Source organism: Spermophilus citellus (assembly GCF_964194105.1).
Source record: "Spermophilus citellus genome assembly, chromosome: 3".
In the NCBI taxonomy this organism is placed as follows: Eukaryota; Metazoa; Chordata; class Mammalia; order Rodentia; family Sciuridae; genus Spermophilus; species Spermophilus citellus.
The window spans coordinates 224130986-224155565 of record NC_138184.1 but is presented as its reverse complement, the minus strand read 5'-3'; the positions used below and the strand labels follow the sequence as shown (position 1 = coordinate 224155565).

The 24580-nt window shown below is 41.2% G+C and overlaps 1 protein-coding gene across 1 annotated transcript in view; it reads right to left on the bottom strand.

The window, feature by feature from the left end:
* The window catches only part of CNTNAP2 (contactin associated protein 2), a 1934648-nt gene that overhangs the window by 164755 nt on the left and 1745313 nt on the right, over nt 1–24580 (bottom strand). The window contains exon 18 of the mRNA XM_081283562.1: nt 20851–21087. Coding sequence (XP_081139688.1) covers nt 20851–21087 — 237 coding nt within the window. The remainder of the gene's footprint in view (nt 1–20850; nt 21088–24580) is intronic.

The following is a 24580-nucleotide window of genomic DNA, read 5'->3' as shown; positions in this document are numbered from 1 at the left end:
TTTTTTTTTAATTCAAGAAATGTTTTAAAAATAGCATACAATAAGAAGTTGGGAAAAATCTTTGCAGTATTTCATTTTTCAAAGACACAAACTGAAATAAAATGGATTATATTCAAGTGGGATCCTTGTCTAGTTTAGACAGCTAGTTATAGTTTAGTTGTGAATTTAATGCTGTGGGGAAAGCATTTAATGTTACAGGGAAGGTCAACTAAAAATCCTATGGAAATAAATTGGCACTGATTTCATTTTGCTTTCAAGTTGGTTTCTTGTTTTCTTTTTTCCTATTTCTCACCCCAGGGATGGTGAACTCACATTAAAAACAGATACCTCCAGAATAAGAAATTCAATTTAAGGGTTGATTCTAGGATATGCTCATCCATCAAATATTTACCAAGCTCCTCGTTTGTACCAGGCACTGTGCTGAGGATTAGGGTGATGGGGGTAAGAGAATGTTAGTCCCCTGCCTACAAGGAATTTACAGTCGGTGTGATGGTCATCACAGAGGGTGTAAATGTAAGACAGAGGAAGGACGGTTAACCTTATTTCAGGCACCCAGAAAGGTAGTACTTGCCCCTATTACTGTAGGGGGAGCAGTCAGAGACTTCTGCCAATCAACTGGGTGTTTACTGAGTGCAGATCATATGCTCAGGGAATGTGAAGACCAGCTTCTATGATGATTAATTTTATGTGTCTCTTTGACTGGGCTAAGGGGTATTCAGATAACTGGCAAAACATTAATTTTGTGTGTGTCTGTGAAGGTGTTTCTAGAAGATAGAGCAAGAAAATCCACCCTCACCAATGTGGGTGAGCACCATTCAATGCAGAGGGGACCCAGATAAAACAAAAAGATGGAGAGAGGGTGAATTCTCTGTCTGGGTGAACTGGGACACCTTTCTTCTCATGTCCTGGGACCTCCCACTTCCACCTGTCCTCGTTCTCAGGCCCCTGACCTCAAACTGGAAGTTACACCATTAGCTCCCCTAGTTCTCCAGCCTGCAGGCTCGGAGCTAATGACACTGCCAGCCTTCCCATTTTTCCAGCCTACAGATAATAGATTATGGGACCTCTTGACATCCATGATTCATGAGTCACTCCCCACAATAAAATCCCAGACGGATTGATAGAACAATCAATCAACCAATCATCATCAATCAAGATATCTCTATATCTTTATCTATATGTCCTGTTGGTTCCTATTGATTCTGCTTTTCTGGAGAACCCAGAATAATAGAGCTTCTGCCCTCAAGGACCCTCAAGGAGAGAGAAAACTAAGATATATAAGCTGAATATGAGCAAGATGAGGTAACTCACTATTAAATGTTAATCAATACTAGATGGATCACTCAGGGCTGGACACGTTTAGAGATAGCTTGGAACAGGTGGCATCCAGACAAAGCCCCTGAGAGATGAGGTTACTTGTGAGCAGACAGAGGAAATGGGAAGGCTGGTTCGGGTGGAGAGTGGAGCAGGAATGAGGCCTGGGCTGGGAATGGCAGCAGTGGACATGGACCGTGAGAGGATCAGCTGAGCTGGGACAGAGGAGCCTCGTGGTGAATAACGTGAGAGGCTGGGGCCGACCTACCTAGAGAAGGCACCCTAACCGTGTCTGGAGGTAAGGCCGGTAAGGACAGGCAGGTGTGGGCGAGGTGGGGGAGTGCCCTGGCCAGTGGAGGCTGGCAGGGTAGAGAGCACGGCAGAACAGGAGGTAGAGGTCTGGGTCTAGGTTCTTCTGCCTCCACCACAGGCACACTCTCAGGCCTGGGAGTCCTCAGCAGGGCCACATTTGGACTTCGTGGTCCTAGACACATTTGCCTTTATGGTCCTTTTCCTCCATAATAAATTATGAAAAGTTGTATTTACTACCTTGTCAGTAGAAAAAGCAATATATTAATAATATGCATTAAATAGTTTCTTTGATCCCAAAGTTCATTTTGTTTTTTTCTTATTTAAAAGAAATATTAGTGCAATCTTTGTGGATTTGGTAAGTATTCTGGGCGGATGCTAAGTTGGCCTGCTCCTCTTCTGTACCATGGGCAGACTGGAGGTAGACTCTAATATCTCTCCCTTCCTCTAAATTTCTGAGATTCAACTCCAAACCTCTTTTTCTGTACAGAGTGTCACACGGGTTTTGCCAGCATCTTAATATTTTATCCAAAAGCAACAGTATGAGAAAAATATTTGCTTCAAAAGAAAAGATAATAATTTTTTGGGGGGTCAGATAATTTAATTCTCTGATGTAAAAAGCATATTAATTTTAACAAATTCTATTCAAAAAATAGATTGATTGATTTTTAAAAGACATATGTGTTCCTTACTTTCAATCTCCCATGCTTCTGTTCTAGAAAGAAATAAAGTCATATATTGTTATGGGGAAAGATGAGGCATGACACCCACCAAAGAGATCAGGAAACAGTTTTATTTGGGTGCAGCCAGGCTCAGAGGGTACAGCTTTTGTAATAATCAGTTAATCCCCTGAACCCCAGTTCAGGTGGTTTCAGAACTTTATACCCAGCATGTAAGGGGAGGGGCTCAGAAGTTCACATAAAAGCAGCTTTTTCTCTCACTGTTCTGGGCAAGTTACCTTTCAAGAACAGCACCTGAGAAGGGGAGAGCTTCTTCTTCATTTTTTCCTCCCCCTGCCAGCTGTTACCATGGAGCCCAGTTAGTAACTTCTCTAATCCTAGAAATCTAGACAAGCTCCAGCTGAAGGCCAGAGGCCCTTGTTAGAGGATTTGTCTTTTTTTTTTAATCACATTTTTCATTTGCAAACACACTTCTACAATCTACTATACTGGATAAATGTTTGTGAAAAACTAGTAAAGGGGCGTCCAGCACCTAGAGTGTGGATCTCTTCCAGGCCAGTGGCCAAGTAAAATAGAACAGCAGGAAAATAGGAAGTTTAATTACATTGAACTCTTTTGCAGAGAGACTCTTTTGCTGATAGTTCTAAAATCAATTATGGTGAGGATTTCTGGAGAAGCTTAGTTAAGATTTTCTGTGGAGGAGGGGGTACCACTGCAATATCATAAGAAAGTAATAGAAGGAAGAAATTGAAGTAGATGTAAAGGAATTGCTGAGCTTCAAGAAAAGTTAGGAAAACATGATTTCACTGCCTCCTTTCTTGTTCTGATCCAAATTCCAAAACAATTGGCACGCACCTTCCTAACTTGTGGTTTGTAGCAATGGCTATGTCCATGTTTCATTGAAGATTAACTTATTTTTTGTCATCTATTTCCTTCCTTTTGATATCATTTGGCTTTGAGGGAGAGGAATAAAAATCACTTTATCCTATTATATTTTTAATTGCATTCTCCGACAATCATTTTAGGGAGGCGTTTATCAGTACTTATGGATTCACGGCACCCATCATCTACAGACTCGAATGTTTCCAGAAGGCTGAAAACACACCAGAATCCCTGCTCTGCCTTCCCAACTTCCCACTGCTCCAAAGTGCAAAGGCCTGAGGACCTGGAGTCCTGAAGTCCAAGGGCCTTGGGTAGGGTGTCCCAGCTCCAGGACAGACAGCAATTGGCTTTTCATTTACCTTCCTGTTCCGAGTCCTCTGCCCACCGGTGCCCATCCACATCGGGGTGCTCCTGCGTCAGCATTCCCAGAGCCTTGATCCTGCCTTTTCAAGAGGTAGAATCTAGTACTCTGCTCCTAGAATCTGGGTGGCTGGAGATTTGCTTGAACCAAGAAAATGTGGCAGAAATGTGGCTGCATGGTCATCGAGGCCAGGTGACAGAAGGAAGTCTGGTGCCTGCTTTGTCCCCACTAGCTCAATGGGGGGTGACCACAGGGAAAAGCCCTGAGATGACCTGAGGACACAGGAAGGGGAGAGAAGCTCTCAGCAATTCCAGGTCTTGCTGGAAATCCCCTTAAGGACTGCAAGTCAGAACTGGCCCTTTAAACTCTCCCAAGCTCCTTTGTCTATTTATTGATTGGATTATTATTATTATTATTTTGGTGGTTTTTGAGGTTTTTTTTTTTAATATCTTGGATATTAATGCTTTACCTGAGGTGCATGAACAGGCACTTCACAGAAGAAATACAAATGGTCAAAAAACATATGAAAAATGTTCAGCATCTTAGCAATTAGAGAAATGCAGATTAAAACTACACTGAGATTTCAACTTACTCTAGTCAGAATGACAATTATCAAGAATACAAGTAACAACAAATGTTGGCAAGGATATGGGGAAAAGGTATACTCATACATTGCTGGTGGGACTGCAAATCGGTGCAACCACTCTGGAAAGCAGTCTGGAGATTCCTTAGAAACCTTGGAATGGAACCACCGTTTGACCCAGTTATCCCACTACTCAGTTTATACCCAAAGAATTTAAAATCAGCATACTACGGTGATGCAGCCACATCAATGTTTATAGGAACTCAATGCACAATAGCTAATCTATAAAACTAACCTAGGTACCCTTCAACAAATAAATGGATAAAGAAAATGTGGTATATATACACAATGGAACATTACTCAGCCATAAAGAAGAATGAAATTATGGCATTTTCTGGTTAATGGATGGAACTGGAGACTATCATGCTAAGAAAAATAAGCCAACCCCCCAAACCAAAGTCTGAATGTTCTCTCTGATATGTAAGTGCTAATATATAATAAGGTGGGAAAGAAAGAATAGAAGTTTTTGGGTTAGACAAAAGGGAAAGAAGGGAAGGAAAGGCGGGTGGGAATAGGAAAGACAGTAGAATGAATCAGACATAACTTATATGAATACACGACCAGTGTAACTCCACGTAATGTACAACCACAAGAATGGGATCCTAATTAGAATAAGTTATACTCCATGTATGTGTATCAAAATACAGCCTACTGTCATGCATATCTAAAAAGAGCAAAGAAAAAATAATAAAAAATAACACAATTCATATTTTCTTACTCTTGGCACTTTCCTAATTAGTATGTCTTCATTCTCACTTTAGTTTTTACTTTTCACAGGTCTGAAACATTTTATTTTAGCTATATTTATTGTATACAGCTACAGTGGTTTTGTTGTTTGACCCAATATGCACAATAAATACATGTATACATCCCATTTGCAAACAAAACAAAATAAAATCCTCCCAAATAAACCTCTTCCAAGCTCCTGATCCACAGAAACTATTACAAATAATGGAACTATCACTGTTGTTTTCAATCCCTAAGTTTTGGGAGCACATTGTTATAGAGTAACAGGAACAGAAAAGATGAATGACATTCTTTTATTTATTTTTCAGAAGAATTTGTTGTCCAAAAGTTATCTTTCTGTTAAATCCGTTGTACTAGTTTCAGTTCTCCAGAGAGACACAGCCAGCAGGATGGAGCTCTGTGCATGTATGCCTGGGTTTGGGGAGGAATTGGCTCACAGGATTATGGAGGCTGAGAAGTCCCCTCACTGAAGATAGAGACTGGATGTGGCAGTGTGGCTCTGTCCACGTCTGAAGTCCCCAGAACCAGGGAAGTTGATGGTGCAACTCTTAGTCCAAGACTGAAGGCCTGCGAACCTGGAGGCCACTTGTGATGGTCCATGAGGTCCAAGGCTGGAGAGCCTGCAGCTCTGGTGTCCACAGGTGGAGAGAGGTTTCCCAGCTCTGGGGTAGGGAGTGAATTCACCTTTGCCTGTTTGATCTGCTGGGTCCTCAGCTGACTGAATTATGCCCAGCCATGAATGTTTCCTTCTCAGTGCAGATTCCAGGCCAATCTTTTCTGCAGAAACCTTCATACCACCCAGAAGTCATGCTTTCCCAGCTGCCTGGAGACTCTTCATCCAGCCAACTTGATACCTGTAATTAAACTTCATGTTTGTTTGGTCTCTGCCATGTCAGAGACTTGAATCAATGACTGGTGACTCTTGAGGCTGAGGCACTGCACCTTGGCCAGCAGCCTGCTCGCAGGCCTGCCCATTTGTATCTGCTGGACTTCTCTCTAGGGATGACTATTTTTCTCAAACAAGGATGCTCTAATGTTCCTCTTAAGAGATTTGCAGTTAGGATTCTGGAAGCCCCATGAGATTGTTCACTCAGTTCCCATGATAAATCTGGTACCCCTCTGGGGGCTGTCCTGGGGTCCAGCCATCCAGACAGTAAACTCAAGTCTCTGCCCTCTGAGGCCCTCAGCAGCTGACCTACTGCAGGGGTCAGGAGAAGACGAGCTTCTTACAGAGACTTTGAGCTGATTCTTCTGTTTCAACTTTGTCTTTCTGAGAACCTGGGTGCTTCCATTTCTGAAACTTCTGAAGGGACAGAGGCACCAGTTTCCTTGCTCCCGAGTGAAACTTAGGATTCAGATTGCCTTTGTCTACTTCATTCCTGCCTTTGCTTGCTGTCCTCATAAATGGTGCTGTCTTCTCCTATCCTCTTTGTTCATGTTGACCATATCTTTAATTTTTTTTTAAATTCCTTTTCAGGGATTTTGGGAGAAGCAAATGTAAGTAGGTCTGCTTAATCCATCATGTTTAACCAGAACTGGAACCTCTAATGGCTGAAAGGAAGGAATGACTCATTAAGTAAATATGCTCGAAGAGCATAAATGGTCAGTTTATAAAAGATAGACTTGAGTACATATGAAATTGAAAAGTGTTCGGTTTCACTGTTGTGTGATACAGTAGGCTGAGGGTAAAGTGCCCACCCCTGTCTTCGTTTGGCAATAGGGAAATGATGACCTTCTGAGAGCTGAATCAGGCCTATTCATCTTATTTTTGCTTTCAAAAATCACCTCCACCGGTAACCCAGTGTAGCTAGCTTGCACAATCATAGAAAAAAGACAGAAAGGATTGTGTGTGTATTTTGCACACAATATATATCCAATCTGATTATATTCATGTTGTGTGTGCATGCAGGTGTGATGTATTTTATAACACATACATACACATGAGCATGAAGTTCAAGGTAAACTTGATCACGCTTTCCATGTGTTTCTGCTTAAGTTTAATGGTATATCATGGACATCTCATGTGAATAAATATGTCTTGCTCTTTCTAGTGGTTATACAGCAAATTAACAATAATTCCTGTTGTAAGGGACAGTTAGTTTGACTCTACATTTTGTTACAAATATACTGCTGTGAAGGCCATTCTTGGGAATGTATATGTCTCTGATCCCGGGATTTCTCCAGGCTAGGTCTTCTGGATGTAATAAGTGGGTTAAACAGCATACATAGTTTACATTTTGATACAGGATTGGCAATTGCTCTAGAAGTTCATTTTCGGGCTGTGTCTTAGGAACTCTGCGAGGGTTGGCATCTCCACTCCTGACCCTGCTGGGACACCAGCAGGTGAACTTCAGGGCTGGAAGGTGATTTCACCATCCTGAACGTGGCCCCGTGAAGGCTCTCGGCAGCCTCAGGGGCCTTTCCCACCATCAGTGAATCAGTGCTGCCAGAACCTCCCTCGAATACATTTCGTCCCTGTCCTTGAAGAAGTGCAAACTTAAAGTACAAGGAACTGTTTTTGTCTATTTGGATAGAAATAAAAAAAAGCCAACGCTGGTGATGGCCTTCAGAGCAGGGCATCCTGTGTGTGTGTGTCCTGAGAAACCAGGTTGGCTCTGTGTGCAGGGCCGGGAGTATTTTGTACCCTCTTACAATATGACATATTGAGATGTCATTCATGGATACACTTACTGCAGAATTATGATCAATAAAAAATTGGAAATAATTTTGAGAAACTGAAATCAGTTTCCCCATTTTGAGGGAAACAGGAATTAACATTAAAGTAATATTAATGATTAAATATTTAGTTTAAATGTGAAATATTAAGCAGTATTTCAAAATGGTGGATGCGAAGACCAAGTGATTTCATGGAAGAATGTTCCAGCTATATATATATACATGTAAAACTATGTACATAATGATGGTTAATACATTAAAATAACATATATTTTGGGAACGCAGAATACATTTTCTCATAGCACAATATTCCAGGGAGAATCAATGAGTAAAGATGATTTATTTGAGAATGCAGCTACATGATAGCACTGATACAATTAGTTTGGGTTCTGGATCTTGGTAGCAAGGAAATTGCCAGAGAAGAAAGGAGAACTTTCCCTCTGGTCAGTGCAGCTGGCTCTGGACACCAGGTCAAGAGGAAAGAGGGCACCTTTGCCTGATGCCCTTAGCAGTCTCTATGAAAGAGCTTTCCCCTCAGTCCTCGCGGAAGTTACCTTACCCCCATCCTGGGAGCCTGTCCAGCATCTCCCTCAGGCACAGTGGCCCTTCCTAAGAACAGCTGTTCTGGGTAGAGTCTCCATTCTCCTGGACTCCACCCATACTCAGTGGTCCAAGAATGATGGGCTCTCCATCCTCCCAGACCCACTTCTGCTTAGGCAGATGACACCCTAATTAGTAGAATTCCTCATTAGATCACAGGAAAGGATGAACAAGTCAGGTAACTGAGAGGAAATGATTTTGGGTGCAGAGTAGCTGGACTTGAGGCACATTTCTCTTCTGCAATTTCTTCCATCTGAAGTCGGAGATTCTCTAAAGTTTAATTTTAAAAAATCAATGGTTTCCCCATTGCATTGGTGGTGGATGCCCTCTGGTAGCGGGTGTGTGTGTGCACTTGTGTGAGATGGGGTGGGGTTGGGCCTTCAGTGGGCAGGGGTGCAGCTGGGCAGGGGCAGCTCTTTATTCACTCAGTTTAGTTTTATAAAAAGGGAGGGATGCCTGCTCTGGATTCCAGCATGCTTGTAGGCTATGTCCTGCTTTGTGATTTTTTTTACTCTTGTCTAGAGCATAAATATTTTATTTGTGTCATAATTTTTACATTATCCTTTGGCTAGGGGAAGGAAAGCTCATGCTGTGATCAGAGCACCGCTGTGCAGCAGTAATGAGGGCGCTCGCGCTACACTGAGACCCACGCTCCTAACTGCAGACTGAATTCTTCTTTGTAACAGTTGTACAACATGTAAGGAGACAGCGGTCCATCCTCCCATCTCCTTTAAAAAATGGACATAGGGATTTATTTTGATTGTTTTCATGTTTTGTTTGGATTTTCGAATTTCAATCATCAAAAGCTCATTACACATAGCGCTATCCCCAGACCAGCAATGGAGAGATTGCTGTCCTTCAGCGGCCATCAATCAGTGATTCAAAGCATGAATTTCATCAGTAAGAAAACTCACAGGGCATGGCCTGTATTTATCCTGCAAATCACCTTCTTTGTTATAAAGCAATCTAAAGTGGTCTCTTGTGTCAGAAGAATTTATTTGGTCAGACTCTCTGGGTCCCTCTTGTCATTTCTGCCTTGACACATGCACAGAGAGAAGTCCTGGCTACCCTTACCCAGAGCCATGGGGCATGGTGGGGCCTTTAACTATGCAAACAAACATCTTGTTATTTGAGATCAACTTGGGTAAGAGGTATCATCTAGCATTCATAGATCTCGCTAAGTACCATTATGTACTGGGCAGCTAACCAGGGGCAGTACTCCTTCGAGACCTTCTAGGGCACTGGAAGGACAGCACCTGAAACTGGAGCAGTGACTATGTGAGCATATTAGTTTTTGGATCCATTTACGTTTCAGTAAAGGAGAGTTTAGGATTTTTTAACTCTTAAGTGTTTCCGTGTCCAAAGCTTAGGTTATGGGCTCTTACTTGTCTCCTTAAATTGGGGATCTTGAAGGTGTATCAATGTTCCTGAGTTCATAAAGGCATAGGAATTTGGACCTGACCCTGATATCCACTGTTTTCTCATGAAAATATTCTCCATCCCCAATGGAGACCAGGGAGCAGGATAAGGGAAAACCTTCCAGGGGTCGGAAATGTTCAGATACCAGTGAGCTGCCTCATGTGGTCGCTCGTTCTCTGGCAGCGCAGTTTGGATCTGGTCCATGAGTTTGTTACAAAGAGGACACCGAGCTGGTGTCCATGGTGGGCAACACAATAAACACTGAGCTGGTGTACGGGGTGGGCAACTAGGCTTGGTGTCAGGGCCTAGGACTCCAGTCCTAAATTGACCTCTTACTAGCCATGTGATTCTGGATGCAAAACTCAACTCTTGGAAGTCTTGGTTTCTTCATTTTCAAAATACAGATGATAATATCTGTATCTTAAAGCTACCAAGATGATTAAATAAGGTAAGACATACGGATGTTATTTAGTTAGGTGTCTGGCATGAAAGGAGAGGTTCAACAAAATGTCAGATGAATACAGAAGAATGTAATACCCTTTTCAACCAAGAGATAATTTGATTTTGTGACAAAAAGAGCTTCATGAACTCTTAACAATTTGGAGTAATTGAAGAAGTGTTGGAATAGGTAACCCAATGACATTTGAATGTTAGGGCAAAGATGAAAGTCTGAATAATGGTAAATTCATTATAGTCATAGAAATAAAACAATTTGAACTAGTCTTTGATATTTTTAAGGGAATTACAAAATGCTACAATAGTCACATGTGGCTTATGATTCAGGAGAATCATGTCCAAAGTCACAGAAGACAGCATGTTAGCCTAGTGAACAGAGAAGGGGAACTATAAACCCGTTTGGAATTTATAACTTGGTCTACTGTTTTCATTTGATTTACATGACCTAGTTTATATTTTTAACTGAATTTATAAGATTCTATTATAAAGCATTTTTAAGGAAATATAAAAGTCAATGAACTAAGATAGACCTATTTAAAAGGGATTTATAGATTACTTCAATAGTAAAGTTTTAGAAAGCACTTTATGTACAGCTTTATTAATGTCTGACTCTGAAAACAAAGAAGTGACCAGCTGTGGACTTGTGTAAGTATTTCCATTATGTTTGGCTTAGATGACAAAAGTCTGGACCTATGAATGGGAACTGCCGTTGCCATCCTTAATAGCGAGGAGGCAGAGGGATTATTAATCCCTAGGGATAAGAAGACAATTTCAGATGAAGTTCTAGAATACAGTGGTTGCTTTTTATTTTCTGAAACTCTATAAGATATCCAAGACACCAGCATTATTTGCTAAAGATCTCAGTAATGACCTCAAGAGGACACTTCACAATCCATTTTTGTTTAATCTCAAGTGTGGTCTCTGCTTTAGTGATGTTTCAGGCTAAGTGATCATGACAATTCCATGACAGAGATGGAAATTCTCGGGGGCATGGCATGTAGTATTGGAACCACTGAATACAGCACCGCATGAAATATGTACTCTGAGGTGGACAGTCTTGCTGCGCTTTGTGATCGCTGAGTGTCCAGATAACTCATCTCACTATCTTATGGAGACATTGATGTCAATAGGTAGAGGGGTCTAGCTTTTTTCTGCCAATTATAGTGACACAACCAATGTGGACAATAAAACTCGATGCAGGATTTCAGTTTTCTTTTGAATGACAACACGTTATGCTTTGTAGGACTGTCACCAAAAAGAACCTCAACTTCAAGTCCTTAAAAATATTAATAATTTTAATAATAGCTTGCAATGCATATTTCTTTTTTTTCTCTCTGAACTCTGCCAGTTCTAATGTTTATTTATTTATTTATTTATTTTCCTAATGCTTTCCAAAGTATTTTTACATGCATCAACTTATTTGATCCTTCCAGTCCTGTGAGTAATGTATTTCGTGTAGTTGATGCAATTTATAAAGAAACTGAATGACAAGATAATTACAGGATTGTTCACTTTTCTTTTCAATAATATTGAGACTGGAATTCTAGGGATTGTGGATTCACTGTTCTATATAACAGTAGCTTCTGTCTTGAACTGAAAGAAACTCAAAAAGTACCAATTTCTCTTTCTGAAAAACAAAATTAGATCAGGGTACTGTGGTGCACATCCATAATCTCAGCTGCTTGGAAGGCTGAGGCCAGAGGATTGCAAGTTGGAGGCCAGCCTGCACAATTTAGCAAGACCTTGTCTTAAAATAAAATAACAATTAAAAGAGAATAGGGCTGCAGATGCAGTGCAGAGTGTTTGGTCACATGTATGAGGCCCTGGGCTCAATCCGCAGTACCATAGAAACAAAAACAAAAATAAAGCAAAGTAAAGACAAACAAGCTACCGAAACTAGTTTAGAATAGTGCGGATTGTGTTGCTAGTCACAGGAATAGGGTGGAAAATATGATCTGAAAAGAACCGTCTGGTGTTTGCGAGGACTGTTAAGAGAACCATCTGCGTATGTGCTAGGGCTGGGGTGCTTCTGTGAGCCACACTTGACTCAGCTCCCTGGGGAGAAACACAGGAAGTAAAACTGGTCCTTATTGCACAAATAAGTCATTTGTACAAAAGAGGGGGACAAATCTGTATTAGTTAAGTTGGAACTTCAGAATATTAAAATAACATTTTGTAATGTATTGTTAATAAAAAGAAGTTTTAAGAAGACCTTTGACAGAAAGCAAGGATAACCTGTTATTTACATATCCATTTATGGATGTATCTTGGAAGTGGTATCCTTAAAGTAAAAATGCTCAAAGCGAGGGTGTTCACTGGGTTCATATAAAATTCTCTGCAAGGTGGGATGAGGGAAGAGATGGGGAGAAGAAGAATGTGGACTTTGAAAAAGGGACATTATTACAATGAAATATTGGAAAATGGGAAAAAGTTCCCTATTGTTTTACTCTTAGCAACTAAAGAAGACAAAGCCTCACAAAATATTATTGTCTGGTGGGGCACGAGTTGAAAATGAGTTACACTGATTAAATCCTGAAATACTTTGTCACTTAATTTTCTAAGCAATTTTACAAGTTTGAAAGCAAATAATTATTTCTTATAAACATCAATGATATTATCAGGGGCAATTTAAAAAATTAGAATATTTTAAAAAATTGTATCTTTGGGTTTTAATGACATGTCTTTAAATGGTTTTTATTTTTGGCTTGCCTGAGGTTCCTAGGACTTCCTGAATTTTTAGACCTGAGATTCTCCCATGACAAATATTTTTCAAGGGCTTGTCTCCCTGGAGATCCTACCTTACCTACCACTATCAGCCATGCTCCCCTTGGGCGGACTTAAGAGGGTCGCTGTCCTGTCCAGGCCTCACCCAGCACTCTGTCCCGTTCCCCTCCTGTTGCAGCTGGGTCTATCATCTGCACTTCATTCCGTGCTTGTCCCATCTCTCTGAGCCTTCCTTACGGGCAGAGTCCTGCTTCCCACCCATATCTCACTAAACCTGGGCTCGGTGTGTATGAGGAAAGGAAACTAGTAATGATCAAGCCACTGGATCTTACATCATTTATACAGAACATAGCTACGTTACCTTTTACTGGACTCTTAGACTGGATCACTTAAGAAAATAAATTTCCTCTGGCCAAGAGATGCCTAGAACGAGCCCCAGTGCTAGGGACAGAAATGATGAGAGCACAGAACAACTGTGGGGTGGAGAAAATGCACCTTGGAGGCTGGTCTTCTTGACCCATGACCCGGGGGAGCACTCCAGGGAACCTGGAGAAGTACTCAAGGGCGACGTGGACATTGCTGGGTGAATATCCTGCTGCAAACAAGAGCAATTTGAAAGCAAAACCCTAGGACAATTTAGACTGATTTAAACTGATTCCTTTTAGATTTATGACAAAAGAGTATAAAATTTCAGATGAGATCATGGAGCTAGTACATGAGATTGTTACTTTCGTAAACTTTACAGTATTTAGAGTAAAGATGGTGCTGGAAAATGGGAAATATAAAACACTCAACACACATAAAAACCACAGGAAAAAAATTCAGTTGTCTACTCAACCTGGTAGGATTAGAAAACAGCTCAAACTTGAAAAAAAGATGCTACTTATCCTATAGTCAAAGCAAAATCCAAAACTTTAGTCTTCTATTACATTTAGAGTTTTACAAAGGACCTGCTTTTACCCACTGGCTTTAAATCTCTTCCTTTGAGAATGTTAACTGACTAGGTTTTCCTTAACCAGGGACCCCAAGGAGATCTGCAGGTGAGGGGGAAGTTGTTATTTTACCACCAGAAAATTCTATGATGAAATCACCTGAACTTGCTGCCATCTCTGCAGCTCCGACTCCTGGAGTTAAGTCAAGAGCATTTTCTTTTGTCTACATATATTCGTGGGTTTTCCTCTGTAACTTTTTTCTCACTTTTTCCTCTTTTCTACTTTCCTCTTTTTAAAGCTTTTAAGCAGATTATCTCATGTGGTACCATGATACTTTCAAGTTGCCTTCCAAGGCCTGAAGATTTAAGAAACACACTAATAGAGAAGGGATATTTTCCCTTCTTGAATAATACTCTAGGAGAAAAAGGGAAAAAAAAAAGGATTCTATTCTTGTTCTTTGGGTCTTCTTCCAAATTTATCAAACCTCCTGTTCCAACTGGAAATGAAAAAGAAGCCCATGAAACGCTCTCTTCCCACTGGTGTGAAACTGTCTTCCAGGCTGGGATTATGGACCCTGAAGGTCGGCCTGAAGAAAGGGTCCCCTTACCAACAGCTATCCTGCTTTCACACAGGGATGAGACACAGAGTGCCAGACTGCTCCCTTTCTCCTCCCCCACTTGTTTATAATATTTTATATTAATTAATTTTCCTTAAAAGCCTTTTAACCCACTCTAAAGGGGTGCACCATGGATTTACTGTGTCCCCTGTTCCTGAACCTGTGGAGAAGCAAGATTTATGCAGCTTTGAAATTGCTTTTGGCAAACCCACCTCCTCCCATCCCACGTGCAGTGTTCCTCTGGGGCACAGGAGGGAAAGTCTTCTCTGCCCTAGAGGTTTAACCTGGACTTGAGCTTAGGCCTTCCTCCATCAGAAAGGGATGTCTGAAGGAGGAGCTGGTGACCAGTGTGGCTCTGGGGAGGGGTGGACACTTTGCCAGGAACTGTACTACTGGATGGGACCCCTGAGACATGCTGGGTGTTGTCTCCAGTCACATCTTCCAGAATCTTCCGCACTCTTCTCAGCCCAGCAGTGATTGAGCTTTGAGACTTGGTTTTACCTTCCACACTAGAACTGTGACCCCAGTTAAGTAGAGATGAAATTTTATGCTGCTGCTGTTGCTTCTGAAGCACCAAAGTGACAATGGACTCTCGGGGTCTTTGAAATGATGACAGTTTGGCAATTGGCAGTTCAAGCTTTTAGGCAGGGATTATGGGATGGCATAGTTTAAAGCAAAAACAGAAGCATCGTCCAAAAAGGAGAGAAGAACTAGAACAACAAGCGACCTTGGCTGTTGGACTGATGTGTGCCAGGCTCTCTGTCTGGAAATTCGCTCACAGTATCCCACGAATCCTCACAGTGGCCTTGGGAGGTACATATTATGTACTCCTGAAGATGAGGCTCCCTGACATTAAATGATTTTCTCAAGATTACTCATCAGGAAAGGGAAGGTTGAGTTTAAACTCACTTCTAATTCCTTAATCCACTTTCCAGGAGGGACTTGAATTGGCCACATTAATAATAAGATCATAGACTCCAAGTCAGTGTCATGATACTCGGAGGGACAGTAGGAGCCGTGGCTGGACCACAGTGTGGGCAGTAAACGTCTCCGCGGCCATAAATGATGGAACTCTGCGATGGCTGCACTGTCCACCTGTCACGCTCAGTCTCTTAGCAGTCTGAGACCTTGGGCCTTCAAATTTTTGCTTTTATCTAAGCAACAAACTCATGAATGCTCAAGAAGACAGAACTCCCTGACGTCAGAAAATAGTTTCACGGTATTTAAAGATAAGTTGTTTTCAACTGCAGTCCTAGTTTGGCAGATGAACAAGAACATTTTTATAGGAAAAAAGTGCAGACAAGTGAATTAAGGGGTATTTTTGTGCCTCTTGATGATAAGTTCTCGCTATACTTGGCTCAGTGAAGGAATCGTAATGAGCTGTTTTCACGGCCTGAGTGACAGTGAGTTCATGTGCGTTGCTATCATATACTCCAGACATTTATGTTTCTGTGCCTAAAAATCATTGAAATGTTTTGAAAATTTCAGTGTGACCAGATGCAACTACACATTCGAAGCTTCCAGGCACATTAGTGTTTGCTATGATTTGAACGTGTCCCTCGAATCCCACACGCTGGAAACTCTGTCCCCAGTGCGACAGCGTGGAGCCTTAGGCTTTTGGCCCTCCTGGGTGGATTAATGCTGGTGTGCTGGGAGGGGGGTAGTTATGAGCCTGGGCCTTCCCCACCCTTGCTCTCCTGTGTACTCTTGCCCTTCTGCCTTCCACCATGAGATGCTGCAACATGCAGGCTCTCGCCAGATGTGGGCCCCTTGACCTTGGACTTCCCAGCCTCCAGGACCAAGGACCAAAGAAATTCCTTTTCCTTATAAATTACTCCATTCGTGGGAGTACGTTTTAGCAGCACAAAATGGACTTCGACGGTGTTCAATGAATGTTAAATGCGTCAACAACTAAATGTGCTTTATGCCTAAACATGGCATGAAAGAGTCTTGTATCCTATTTTTATTATGATAAACTCTACATCCAATAATATTCTACTTTTTAAAAACTCAATCATGATAACCAAAAAGCTTTAGGACTAGAAGATAATTTTTGTTGATAAAAATAAAAATAAAGGAAAGGAAATATGGCCACTTATAGTAAGGGAGTGGATCTTAGGACCAGCTACTCTACCCATCTGTCTCAGTTTTCTTCTTGGTAAAATGGGATGGGGATAATAGCAACTATCTCACCAGGTCGTGGAGAGGATGCAGTGATGCTAATGCCACGACAGGGCTTAGCACACTGCCCAGAATATTGTAAATTCTCAGCAAGCTATTATTATTGTTAAGAGCAGGAATGAAGCACCTACAGGCTTTATTAGCACTTGTCTCTCATTTTCCTAGGTCTTCCATAACAAAGCACCAACACTGGGCACCTTAGAATAAGAGAAATGTATTCACTCACAGTTTTTGAGGTCAGAAGTTGAAATTCAGGTCTGTCAGGACCACGAGTCTTCTAAGACTCTAGGGAAGGAGACTCCCTTGCTTCTTTGAGCCTTGAAAACCCCAGGCAGACCTTGACCCTCAGAGTATCACTCTTGTCTCTGCCTGTCTTTTATTCTTCTTATGTTTTTATTGGTACATTATAATTACACACAATAATGAGATTTGTTGCCACATTATTCATGCATGCACATGATATGACAATTCAACTCGGTCATTTTCATTCCCCAGTATTCTCCCTTTCTGTCTCTGTCTTCACAAGGTCTTCTTTTTGCGAGTCTATGTGTCTCTCAGTGTTCTTTCTTCAGATAAGACACACTCATTGAATTTAGGGCCTACCCCATCCAGTAAGATCTCATCTTGATTTGATGACTTATGTAAAGACCCTATTTCTAAACAAGGTCACATTCTGAGGTTCCCTGTGGACTATTCACTGTATATTCAACTACAAAAATCGAATGTAGAAATTGCTTTAGCCACTATGGATTTGTTATTTTCCCTCCTTGCTTTAAAAACAGAAAAAATAGAGGGAGAAAGAGAATGTGCTTCAAACTATGCTGTTAATTGCTGCTTGTTATTAAAATGGCTTTGATAATCACAAAATCCTTGAATTTATGATTTGACTATCCCAGAAGGAATAGGCTTAATTAGAGAAAACTCACTTTGGCATGGCCAAACAAATTCCCATTTGGTCCCCAGTAATCTTGGGCACAAAGACCCACAGCTAAAACCCTTCCTGTGGGTGGGGACAATCTCTGCTCCTGGGAGCATCTGCAGCCTCAGCCAATGGACAGCTGAATGGGATGGACCCATCTCTGCTGAATTAAATGGCTCCTGGTTGGGGAAGATCCTGAGAAGACGGGAGACTGCAGAGTTTTCTGTAGATCGATGAAGAATGGGCTAAATGGTCTAGTGTGGTATTTCCAGAATGCCCTTGTACCGTCTTCAAAGCATAAGAAGTTTCCAGTCAGCAGTCCTGTTTAAGATGCAAATAGCTGGGGGAGAGATAAACCTCAACTGGTGATCAAATCTTTATGGATCTATTTGAAAAAGGGTTCTGGGAGTAGTTTTCAATAGGAGGTTAGACCACGGGCAGGAGCTTTGCAATTTTTTTTTTTTTTTTTTTTTTTTTTTTGCTGGTGGGTGAGAGACTTTATGTGTATCATCTACAAAGCAAAAGAGAATTATGAAGGACCTGTTTGTATTCATCCCTGTATTCCTGAGTTCAATGATGTGACAGCCATAGAAACATGACTTATAAATTCAAATGTGCACGCAAGGGAAAGAAAAGGAGGGAGGGAAATTGTTTGTGGGATGCAGAGGGCAGGAGTCAGAAACAGGTAAAGAGGCCAAGATAGAGAGGGCATTGATGGGGGAGATGAGGAAGAGATGGAGGGAAGGAGGAGTAGGAGAAAGAGGGACAGAATTTAAACAGTGTGGGCTGCTGGCTCACTGATCCCCGGGGGGTTAATACCACACCTGGAGACACCTGGCTGATCTGCCTGTCCCCTTGAGCCATGTGGGAACCCAAGCCACCCTTAGTGTGAACCTCTCACACAGCTGAGATACAAGTGCCTCAGTGTTTTCATTTTCACACAACCTGGCCCCAGTAAGGCACATCTGAAGGGCCATCACTTGGGACACCTGTGAAAAAATGGAGTCCACTAAATGCATCAAGATATGGATTATCAAGCTAACTTAATTACATGCAATCTTCACTGGACATGTACTCCACTCCAGAGAGTACTGATAGATGTGAAATGATTTTTAGTTAATAGGCAGGTGTTTTCTGACCAGAGACAGTTAACCCTTAAATGACTCTGCCTCCTAGTACTGTTTTTTCCCCCCCAAGAAGAAGAAAACAATTAATGAAATTAGATGTATTATTCTGTAAAGATTAGAAGATACAGGTAAGCCAAAAGCAAACTTTAAAAATACCAGTATTTTCATCATTCTGCAAAAAACAACCAGTTAGCATTTTGGTCATGTACTCTCACGGTTTTCCTCGTCATTGTGTGTGTGTATGCATGTGTGTGTATGCATACTTTGATTTTATATAATCATGCAACTGGATTGTGTGTGGTGAGTTGGGACCCTCTTCATTCACTAAGCAAGACACTGAACATCTTCCTGTATCCTCTTAGCATAGACCTCTATCAAAGGAGGACAGGGAGGGACCTCAGACAGCTCATTCTTTAGCCAGTGAGTGTGGTCCTCTTTTAAAGGTTGAGGGTTTGGCTGCAGCATCTGGGTGGTAGTGGTCACAGGAGTTTCCGTGCAGGCATCTGGCCCTGGGTGGTGAGGCCCAGAGCAGAAGCACCAGCTAGAGCCTCAGCAGGAAGACACTCTTGGCCTCTCCTGGTGTGTGAAGAAGATTGCTCAGTGCAGACCACTTTCACAAATGGGGCCCCCCTCCCATTTGGCCACAGAATTCTTCTAAACCAGCACCACTGTCATTTCTCCCCAAGACTTGTTCTACCTTGTTTCTATTAGGAATGGTGCTCACAAATGCTTTCCAACTGTATTGTGCACTTTTTAACGTTTTTTTTTTTTTTTTTTTTGTTAAAAGCCACTAATTGAATCAAATGTAATTCATCCTACTGAACAAATATGAAGAGAGTATTTGGATGTCTTTTGTGTAAACCCCTCAAAATAATGTCAAAGGCAACACATAAGCTTCATTTGACTTCATCTCGTATGTTAGCTAAACTAAAAGGTATATGCCCCTGCTTTTGTATTCGTGAATCTTGCCTGTTAACCCTCCGAGATTTTGTGTGAGCTACTGTGTTTAACCTAACTCTCCAAAAATAAGGGGGTCGTGATTTCCTTTAAATTGTAACTTGCGTAGTGGAATGTCTCAGGCTTTCCTGCTTATTTGATTGCATTCAGACGGTACTTTGGCAAGGGAAGCAACTGCATTAAATTAGCATCAAGCACAATGAATGGTAATTGCAAAACTGTCATTTCTACAAGTGCAAAATTAATGTGCTCTGCAAGCCTATTCCATTGTATGCCACAGGGAAACCTCAGAACCATGTTGTTTGGAGCAGAAGAATGCACTGTAGCAGCACTGTCAACGTGTGAAGGTATCAGTCAGCCACAATGTCCTTTCCACCTTTTTTTGTTGTCACCTCATGCTCATTCTTTAAACCCTGTCTGATCTCATTTGCATGCTCATATTCTAGCCCTGACAGGCAGTAGCCTGGAAGTGCAGCGAATGCTGTGGAACAATTCCTTCTTCTGTATGTGGCACCTTGTGGGTGAATAATACCGGCATGAACCACCTCCATATGTTGATGAGAGTATGAATGGGCTACTTATGTGAAGCGTCCTATTAAGAGATGCACAGACCACTTCCACAAAACTTTACCCAAATGCTATACATTCATTTTAGAGAGAGGAGAGCGATTGACATGCATTTTTATTGTAGCTTAGGAGAAGAGCCAGCCACGCCCCTTTTCATACTTATTTACATATGAAAAATTAAGCCACGGGCCAGTTGAATGATTTTTTTCCTGGTCAGGTGGGATCACAGGGAATACTCCAAATGAATACATGCTTATGCGGTGGGCCCTTGTATTCTGCTCATAGCAATTTATCAGGGATTCAAAGACTCGTATAAGACTAGAAAGACACGGCGAGCAGAGATGCTGCTGATTTGCTCCTCTGCCACGCAGGGGTCTCAATGCAGCGCACTGTCCCTCCAGTTGCTAAGACTGGACTCAAGCGATACCTACAAGAGAGCTCCTTTGGCCAGTCGCTGTCGCTATCATTCTCATTCTCATCCTCTTACTGAGGATGCCTTGATGGGTGGTCTCAGTCTAGGCTAAACCACAGGGATGCTGACACAGCGCAACCCCTCAGTCAGTTTACAGGGAATGATTTGGGGAACTTCCTCCCTGAAGTGGGAGAGGAATTAGAATCACTTGAACTTCAGAATAAAATGCACTCATTTTCAGCCAAAAAAAAAAAAAAGAAATCATTAAATAGATGATATGCACTTAAAAATATGTTTAAAAATGGGTCTGGACCCGGTTCTGCCTTACCTTTGTTGCAAAAGGTCCCGTCATAGGCTGTGTTTGAGCAGTCGCAGGAGTAGCCATGATATTTTTCTATGCATTTGCCTCCATTCTCACAGTTGGTCCCATAGCTGGTGCAGTGGCCAGAGCACCCAGATTTGAACCCAGATGTGACCTTGGCTCTTTCCTCAAGGTCAAGTGTCACTCCATTCATCCTCAAGGAGCGGATGCAGCCCAGAAAGCCTTGTTGGCCTCCAGCGCCACCTGGGAATGACAGAATGCAAGAGGTCACACGGAAGAACTCTGCCTTGGTTTCTGTCTTGATTCATTATGATCGAACAATTGCAGTAGAAGATGAGACTGCTAAGTACATTTGGTATTGTCACTTTCAAGTTGGTCTTGTCTAAACAGAAAAAGTTAAAGCTCTCCCTTTAGGCTATAATACCTAATTAAAAGAGTCTGTCTTCTAAGAAGTGAGAAATTTGCTAGAGAAATAAAATGTTTGGAGGTACACAAAAATGCGTAATCTGGTTTCCTATAGAAAAGAGGTTTATAGAAATCTTTAGTTTCTTTGCTCTTTAATCTCATGACATTCAGTTCTGTAGCATTATCTACTGAAAGAAATAAAAAAGGAAGAGAAACATGAATATATTAGCATAGTTAACAAGCCAATTAGTCAGAAGGCATAAATCCATTTGAAATGTGATTATACGTTTTGGTTCTTATCTCATGAAAGGCTTTGCTTTGAGGTTCACATTAAGGGTATCTAGGACTTGTCTGGGGTGTTGGGAGTTGGAATTGATCATTTTACATAGAAATCATGTTGATTACTAAGTTGGGTTAGGTTTCATTGCTTTAGTCTAAATGTCTTTGCAAGACATGTACCACAAAGAACATGTTAATTGTGAGTTTTGGAATAAGTGAATAGAGTTAGGCTGAAGTTCATTGCATAAAAATATTAAAATCTTCCAAACAAATTTCATAGAAGTATTCATTAAAACATGTGTCCCAAGTGGATTTAATTGTGTCTGTAATATCCTTGGTTATGGTCTTTTTTTTTTTTTAAAGCAGCTTGTATAAAAGGAGGAATACAAATTTATACATGTATCTGTATCTTAGAATAACATCTTTTTTGGAAATAAATACAAAATGAATAATTGGTAAAATGATTGGAATAAATATCTGATGAGGTGTTAGAAAAGAGAGCTTGTTCATAAAAATAAAACTCGATTTACTCTTTCATTAAAAGCTGTGCAGAAGGAATCGACCTAGCACCTTAAGGTGTTTTACCTGATCTTCACAACAACCTGCCAAGGTAGGTATTGTCGTCATTGACCTCATGTACAGCAAGGAAACTGAGGCGTAGAGAAGTCAAGGAGTTTACTCCAGGACTCAGGGTGCCCTGGAGGCAAGGCTGTATCAGATCTGTCTTATTCTGGAGCCTTTGTTCTTAATTAGGATGACCACTCAGTAGAGAGGAAGATGGAGATTTGGATGTTTTTCCCAATGGAGCTGTTGACTGGGTTGCTAGAGTTTGGGTAAGAAGTTGGGCTGCGGTTGATTCTGATCACCTGGACTACTGTCCTGAGAAGAAGAGCATCCCAGTAGACTTGAGACAGGTCAGCTCTGCTTATGTCTGTGAATCCACATCCATAAGATGGTGAAGAAATCCTTCCACTGTCTACTTAAACCCAAGCCTCCTGTTTCTCTGTTGGGAAGTGCATCATTTTGAATGATTCTCCAGAGAACATTTTATTTTCATAAAATATTTGAATAAAAGATTAATTGAAGGGAGTCCAATGCCCTGTGTGATCAAGCTGGTGGGTAGCAGAGGGCAAAAGAAGTTATTAAAAGCAATGGCTTTGAAGGGCTTCCCACTTCGCCATTTGCTCGTCAGCCCAGCTCCATACCTCTGAGCTGAGGAGAATTGGGGCTTTGCCTGATTTGGAAGAATTTCAACCCATTAGCCACTCTTTGTGTGTTAGAATCTCATTTTGGCTCCCATCATATTAGTCACTAAGGTTTTTGTTCTTGCAATAGGGTTTTCCAAAGTGCCTTTATTACATAAATGCATAGCTGTTTGAATTTTCATCACTAGTCAATTAACACAATGATGTCCTATCAAAATATGTGGAAATTTCTAAGTCACTGATTTTTAGCTATCCCCTTCACCTTTGGTTTCATTATCAATGTAATTAATAGTATTTCATTGTGGAAACTGTAAACATACTGAAAAGCAAAACACAAAAGAGAACTGTAAGATTCCTCAGATGCAACTATTTTTAGGGAACAGCCCTTTCCAACTTTATCTATAAACATACAGATGTGCAAAAAAATAATATAAAGGAAGCAATGGGATCATAATAGCCCTATGGTTCTCAAACTTGCTTTTTGTACTTAGCATATCACAGGATATTTTCCAAGTGACCTGTGGACAACCAGAACTCGGTGTCTAACATGGGCCCAGCATCTCTCGGTGGAGGGGCGGTCACTTAATCTGCTCTCACATTACCATAGGGCTTTTTAGCTTTTTCCAACTTCCATTTTACAGGGTGTTGTAATAATATGATCTTTGCAAAAACGTTGTCATACTTGTCCTGTTTTTCCTTAGATTTGGTCCCTTGGCGTTAGTGGATTATACTTCCAGGTGTGACCGCTGGGTCTGAAGGCACACGTTCTTTATGTGTGTGAGCTACTGCGGGGAACACAGGCCTCGTGCTCCATAGGCAAGGGCTCTACCATAGAGTGGCATCCCCGGCCTGAACACACATTTTAAAAGGCATTTTGAATCTATTTTCCTCAAGAAGTATTTACCGATTAATATTTCACTAGTAGGTCCAAGATGTTCACCTTCCCACCAATGCTAATCCTCATGGATTTGACAATTCAATTGAGTGGGGAAAAGCAGCTCGCTGTTTAATAGGTATTGCTTCACATACTGAGAATGGAATACTTCCCATGTTTTCCTTTTTGTATCGTATTGTTTATTTATGTTCTTTAATTTTTTGGGGTGGATGGAAGATATATTTCTTATTGATTGAAAAGAGGATTTTGTGCTTTGACTCTTTGCTTTGCATTTTGTGATTATATTCTTCCAGCTTGTGTCTTTTAACTCCTATGAGGGTTTTCTTGTTCTCCCGGAAGGCTGTGGTTGCTGATGTGGTTTCTGCCTTTAATATCGGGCTTCTAGAGACCTTCTCCAATCTAAATTAACATGATTATTTAACTCTATTTTCTTCTAATACTTTTGAGATTTTATTTCTCTCAGCATTTTAACCTTTACTCTCTTTAGGACATATTTTACTCTGGGAATAATTTGTATTTAATGGATCCTCAGCAATGACTGAGAAGCTTCAGAGATTTAAAAAAAAGCTAAGTAAATGTTAACATGGTCAAGAACGGAGATTTAAAAAGGGCCAATTAGCAGAGCAAATGTATATTAGATTGCATCTTTTTTATATCATTAAGACAAAAATGTAGGTATAGAAGTGCATACTTGGTGACTTATGGACACAGGGCTCACTGAAGAAGGGGCTGCAGGGGCAGGCTTCCCTGCTGTCTGCTCCTGCCCTGGGTCCTGGGTGTTCTGAGATTCTCCAACTATGTCTGTTCCATTCAGGGATGCTGACTGCCTTTGGTTGGTCCTTGGGTTTTATCAAATTTCTTGATCTCTCTTAGCATCAGTTTTCCCAACCACAGAAACAGGGGCTGAACTGGATGATGTCTCGGGGTCCCCCAGCTCTAAATTGCTCCAGCT